General features: G+C 37.2%; 1 protein-coding gene across 1 annotated transcript in view; it reads left to right on the plus strand.

Annotated features, from left to right (window-relative positions):
* Positions 1 to 6,230, plus strand: part of ophn1 (oligophrenin 1) — a 14,831-nt gene extending 8,601 nt beyond the window's left edge. Inside the window, exons 13-24 of the mRNA XM_025065963.1 lie at positions 42 to 75; positions 333 to 395; positions 849 to 923; positions 1,087 to 1,171; positions 1,446 to 1,504; positions 1,786 to 1,891; positions 1,985 to 2,144; positions 2,936 to 3,083; positions 3,633 to 3,932; positions 4,737 to 4,881; positions 5,051 to 5,101; positions 5,430 to 6,230. Of these exons, the coding sequence (XP_024921731.1) occupies positions 42 to 75; positions 333 to 395; positions 849 to 923; positions 1,087 to 1,171; positions 1,446 to 1,504; positions 1,786 to 1,891; positions 1,985 to 2,144; positions 2,936 to 3,083; positions 3,633 to 3,932; positions 4,737 to 4,881; positions 5,051 to 5,101; positions 5,430 to 5,451 (1,248 nt within the window). The 3' untranslated portion in view covers positions 5,452 to 6,230. The remainder of the gene's footprint in view (positions 1 to 41; positions 76 to 332; positions 396 to 848; positions 924 to 1,086; positions 1,172 to 1,445; positions 1,505 to 1,785; positions 1,892 to 1,984; positions 2,145 to 2,935; positions 3,084 to 3,632; positions 3,933 to 4,736; positions 4,882 to 5,050; positions 5,102 to 5,429) is intronic.
* The last annotated feature ends 218 nt before the right edge of the window (positions 6,231 to 6,448 follow it).

The raw sequence follows: 6,448 nt of genomic DNA on the forward strand, positions 1-6,448 counted from the left end.
GTTTCACTGCATCAGCTTTTTGATTTTCCATCTTTTTTCAGATTTATCACTCCCCAATTCAGAAGCAAGCTGAAAGTAAGTCAATTATTACCACAGTATTCGTAGGTTTTCTTTTTAATCACTGAATGTGGCCCATAAATGGGCTCAATATTGTAGCCTCACAGCAAAATAAGTCATGAGTACAGATGAAGTTTTAAAGCTGCCCATCTGTGTCATGTCTGAAGGTATCTTGACTCGGGGGGGTTCCAACCAAGACTCGTAGACATGCAGAATGGAGTTACAAAAATCGAAGACCATTTGTTTGTTTTTCACTGTCATGCTTTTTGTTGCAGTGGAGCTTAATGAAACTGGATTCAAGTTTGTGAGGAAGTGCATCGACTACGTTGAATCAAAAGGTAAAAAAATTTAAAGAAAGCTGGAAACCAGTAGAATAAGTGGTTCCATTATTCCTCCGAAATGCACTCAGGGGGCGCAGTTGATCCATTTTGTTTTGCCATTGTGGTGCCATTGCCATTGTGGTGCCACTGGGAGAAAAGATCCTCAATGAAATTGTCTGTAAAGGCCGTTGTAATTGGACAGATTTGTATTCATCACATCTCTATTGGAACAGTTTATATAAAGACTGCCTTACAGAAATTTTACTACAGTTAAGTGAAAGAAATGTCTAAAGAAAACGTCTGTGTTTTTTTGTAACATTATTGTACGTTAGTACATGTATATGGGAGCATTGTTCAGTTTCAGATTAAGTAAATTCAGAACGTCTGTTTTATCAGTAGAGTTCCATGCATACTTGGCTCTATCTTTGTCCTGATCACAACCCACTCTCCTTCTCCTCCTCATCTTCCCAGGAGTGACGCAAGAAGGAGTATACAGAACAGTTGGCAGCAACATCCAAGTACAGAGGCTTTTAAATACTTTCTTTGGTGAGAAATTCTTCCTGTGAACATTTTCACTAAAATGTTCTCTTCAGACTACACTGATACTGATTTTATTTGTCTTATTGTAAAATTTTAGTTAATGGAAAAGACTTTCTGATTTGTGTCACCACAAAATTGCACAAATCTCAACAAACTTCTTTTTGCATAGACACAACAAACCAGGAGGAAGTTGACCTTCTAAGCACTGACTGGGACATTAAAACCATCACAAGTGCACTGAAGTTTTACCTGAGGTTAGTAAGAATATGAAGTGATCTCACTGCTAAACAGCCATAGGATTTTATGGATTTATGGAGATATTTGTGCTGGTGTTATTCAACCATACTATCAAGTATTGTTAATATTGATTCTATTGTTAATACTAATCATGACTACTGTTCACGATAAGTTTACTCTTACCCTACTTTGAATTAAACTGGGCTTTATAATTGCTTTCTACATTAGGTTCACAATGGGATAATAATATATTTTTTATCTTTGTTATAACATGTCTGCATATTTCTACAGGAGCCTGTCTGAACCTCTGATGACCTATGACCTCCACAAGGACCTGATGAGGGCTGCAAGTAAGGTCTTTCTGGAAAATAATTATTTAGAGCCTAATTTTGGTTTTGTTGTCATGCCTGGCCTTGATCTCAGGATCCAGTAGCCCACTTGTCTCAAGAAGATCCAGATTATTAGGCAAAGCAAGGATGAGATCAACCTGCATGGAGGGATACTGTAGCCTGTTGTTAGCCAATTAGTTTTGGGTTATTAATCACTGAAAACTGCAATTAATTGAGTTTCTCTCAAGTCTTATCAAATGTATTTATTAGAATTAACCTTTTTTGTCTACACTGTGTAACAGAGTCTGATAATTTGGACATCCGACTCAGTGAAATTCATTTCCTCACCTACAAACTACCTGAGAAGAACTGGGAGATGCTAGGGATGCTTGTCAAACACTTGGTCAGGTACGTATGTTCCCCTGGGCTAAGTTCTTATTCAGTGGGATAACCATTGTTGCTTGGTCAGTTTCTGTTTCTAAACCCTGCATTTGTTGACAGCGTGTGTAGCCGCAGCAATGACAACCGTATGACTCCCTCAAACATGGCAGTCATTTTTGGACCAACGTTGATGAGGGCAAAGGAGGAGACGGTGGCAGCCATGCTGGACATTAAGTTCCAAAACATTGTGGTTGAGATTTTGATTGAAGACTACAAAAAGGTAGTATTTTTTAATATTTTCTGTTGCTATTCCTTGTTTGGAAATTCTTACAAAGCAATTACTAACAGAGACACTGGTCGCTTTGTGTACACAGCACATGTGTGTTCCACATGTGTTGTCTTGTGGCCAAATAAGACAACAGTTAAAATTGTGAAAGATATTAATTGTAATTGTGACCATATGTGGTAAATATACTGTTTATCATAAAAACCTTGTGTTATCGTGTCTGTCTTGTGCTAGTTTTAGGGTCAAGGCTACAGCTGATAGTGTCCCAAACTCAATAAATCTCTCTTTACCTCTTTTGGTCTGTCCCTCTCTCTTTCCTTCTGTTGTAGCCAATAGTTTTGCTAAATCAATGTTCTTTCTGTGCAGATGGAATAAATCTATTGTGTCAGTATGTAGAACACAGATACAGAGACACTGTCAGAGGTTGCATTGCTTCTCTATTTCTTATTTGGCCCAGCAGGATAAATATTTTAAGGAGGAAGTCTGAAGTAGAAAGACATGACGACTGAGAAAGCTTTTTTTAGCAATTGTAGCTGGTCAGAGGACTCCTCTCCAGGAGACGGTTATAAATACAGGAATCTTAATGAGTACACATTTTGTATTTATCACTCCAACAAGGTGGATTTCAATGCACATTATGATCAGTATGTCTAAATACCTAATTAAATTATTACTTAACCTTTTCCACAGTAGCATCAATCAATTTTTTGTTCCTTTTTTTGTGTCTCTGCTAAAGTAAAAGCTTTCAACAAAAGTGTTCCTTTTTTTTCGTGGCGTGATTACAGATCTTCAGCTGTAGGCCAGAAGACAGCGCCGTCCCTCCTGTTCCTCCTCCACGCATTACTCCAAGAAAGCGTCAGCCCATCACTATCTCCAAGCGGCCACCGCGTGTTTATCAAATGATTAGTCAGCATCCAATTCAGAACACAGACGGTAATTATTAACCCCTCATTTTCATCACCATCCTTGTCTTCAGCTCCTTCTGCCAGTGATTCCAAGTACATTTATCATTGGTCCCCTACCAGACTGTCAGTTTGAATGAAAACATTAAGATTAGATTTGCAAAGATGTTTTGCTTAAATTCTTTACTGTCATTTACCTGTATCATTTTATTTATTTCTTTAGGCCCTGTTTAAATTTTGCATTAGTTATGTATTTAAAGGGCTGTGTCTAAAATGTATTTTCCTAATCCTTAAATCCCATATGTAAGTGGGTGGAACGCCATCATTACAATCTTTGTGGCAGATAAATTGGCAGCACCTGCAACTTGTCGTCCCTTCCTGGTGTATCTTAACTATAATGTGATTCATACAAGGTTTGTCATGTTGAACAAATTCTTCAGGGAGTCCATTTGGTTTATTTCCCCTGCTTTTTAAATGTTTGTTAAAATCCTATTTCCTGTGAATTCATTTTCATTATTGCTATGATTTCACACCAAGTCATTAAGATCAACACCTTTGTTTAAATTTTTTTTTTGAACAGATGACCAGGAGGAACACTCTTCTGTGGCTGCTTTAGTAAGCCCAGTCCCCTTGCTGCGAACGAAACCAGTAAGCACTGCTCCCCTCACTGGTAAAGAGTTCCGGCCCAAACAGGTGCTCGCACCCAAACCTGCTGTTCGCCAAGACAGAAACTCAGACTTTGATGTCGTGAGGACAGGAAATCTGAGAAGGTCGGACTCTAATGTAGTTGCTAATGGTGAATCTGGAGTGTATGTGAGCCGAGTTCCATCGTTCCAGAGCAGAAAAGAAGCACCAAAGACCACATCAGGCAACACAGAGGGTACGTAGAAACATAGTTGTGTTCAACCTGATCTGTTTGTGAAGTGAGTTTGGATAACATTGTCTTCAACAGGAGAAAAAAAATACATAAGACCCCTCTTTCTGAGAACACAAATAATAGTCATGATCACCGTGTTCCCTACTGATCACCGTCTTCTCCATTGGCTGCTCCACTAGCTACTTATACTACTACTTATAAGCCATGATGATATTCAGTTGTGTACTTTACCCGCTCCTGTCATTGTTGTCATCTGAACCCTGTCTTACATTTCAGACCCTGAGTTTGCCTTTGTTATTTTTAGCCTCTGTCAGTGCACTGCTAGATTCATCTGGTCACATTAGATGTGACACATCTACACCCTTGATTATAGACTTTAACTAGTTACTGTTTGCTTGTGCTGCACTTTTTGAAGAAGAACTGCATTCTTTAATTACTTCCATTTTACATTGAATCATGTATTACTTCTGCTTACTTTTAAGTAACGAGTATAGACAGTACATAGTTTTACTTTTGTTGTGGGTTACTTAAAAACAGCACAAGACAATTTTCCATGGTATGATATGGTTATTTATTCTCTTTCTTTGTCATTCTATGCAAGTTTGCACATTTTGCCCATGTACGTTTTTCTCTGTACTTTGTTTTCCTTGAATAGTCAAAAAATCTGCAAATAATGTTTACAATTGAAATTTTAATTGAAATTCATTGACGACATACTTAGATTTTGTGAATTTTGCATGCCATACCAAATACGTCAAACATTACTGTTTTGGCTTCTGTCAATTGTAATGCTTATCTATTTTTTAGGAGATACTGAATGTCTGTCCAGAAGGAGTTCAACAGAGAAACCTACAATCTGTAGACCCCCAATGAGGCCTCCTGATCCCCCGTCAAGAAATTCTGCTTCACAAAAGCACAGTCCAGCCAGCAACGACACCTCGGCCACATCTTAGTAAGTGCTTAGATACAAAGCTGTAGAGCTGCTCGTTTTTACAGGCTTCCAAACCTGAGGGAACTAAATGAGACTTAAGCTAGAAACAATATTACTTATTTATGTCACCCATTTAAAAAAAACTCTTACCAAACTACCTGTTACCTTTTTTTTTTTTTTCTACCTGCAGCGTAGCATCGAAAGCCAGATTTTTTGAGGATGCCTCCAGGCAATCAGGAAGGTTGGTGTTGCCCATTTCCTTTTGTCTTGTCATATTTTGGAAATGTATTAAACTAATTGGTTAATAGACATAAATTAATTGTTAGAAAAAGATCATGTATTGAATTTATTCCTCTGTGGTGTCTTTAAACCTGTTAATCCTTCCTTTGAATCGTGGACTTCTGTGGGGCCCAGATGTAGTCTCAGTACTTTTATGTAGTTCCTGGTTCCTGCAGGGAACTGATATAGTCTGTAGATCATTGTACTAGTTCCAGTTGTGAAAACTCATAACCCAAAACATAAATACAAAATTTGTTTTGATAGAGACTCTTTTTGTTTCATTTCCACAGACCTCAAGCTGAAGACTTTTAGACCCCAACCTGGGACCAATGAGTGTGTGTTTCTGTCACTAATCTGGACCAGAGTCTACCACCGCCGATCAATTCTTTCAGAGGTGTTATAGGAAGCAACCTCTGTAGTGAAGCTGGAAAAAGAACAATGTTGGACAATGACAAAAAGGCAAAGTGATATAAAATATGTTTGTTCTGCCACCGCTTCTGAAATTCACAGATGAAAATGGTAAATTTTTATTTCTAGTTCCTCTATGCTTTTTCCAAAAATCTGTACCATATTTTATTTTTTTGAGTTAACATTACTTGTGTGTATATACATGCTATATACACGTGTATATAGCAGTGTGACACACATCCCACAAGTTTGTTTTAAAAAAATAAGCTATATTTAAAAATGTGACATCACTAATTCTTCTAGATCAGAAACAAAGACAACAATATCATTTGCAAAACAAAAGAAAAGAAAAACCTTTATGTTATGTTTATAGTCTAATTCAAGAATTAGGGTCCACAGTGTATTTTATTGTATTTAAACAAATTAATACACTATTTCACTGCTGTTGTATAATCAAAACCTTGTGAAACGTGAAAATGGATTAATAAGAACATTCAAATGTAGTTTGGTTTGAAGGGTTTTTGCTCTTTACTGCAGTAAAACTGTTGTAATTTTGTAAATGTAAAGATTTATTGAATGACTTTAACCTTTTGTGATTTAACTGGAGGTTAAGGAAGGTTGTTACATTTTTTTGAAGAAGCCAACATTGTGCAAGTAAATAAAATGCCACGTCCTGAGTCTAATTATTGTTATCAAAACATGTTGAATTTTGTAAATGCTGGCGTTAAGTTTTCTTTTTTTACTCATTTAGTGCTTTAACTAATGCTGTGACCTAACTGGGTTTGATTTTTATGGAAAACAGTATCATCATGCATAGACAGGTGATCCTCTCCCACTGCAGACAGAACTGTGCTTTAAATGGAAGATGGAAAAGTGAAACCATACACATGCCCAGTGCAGG

This window comes from Cynoglossus semilaevis, chromosome 19 (assembly GCF_000523025.1).
Source record: "Cynoglossus semilaevis isolate Cse_v1.0 chromosome 19, Cse_v1.0, whole genome shotgun sequence".
Classification (NCBI taxonomy): Eukaryota; Metazoa; Chordata; class Actinopteri; order Pleuronectiformes; family Cynoglossidae; genus Cynoglossus; species Cynoglossus semilaevis.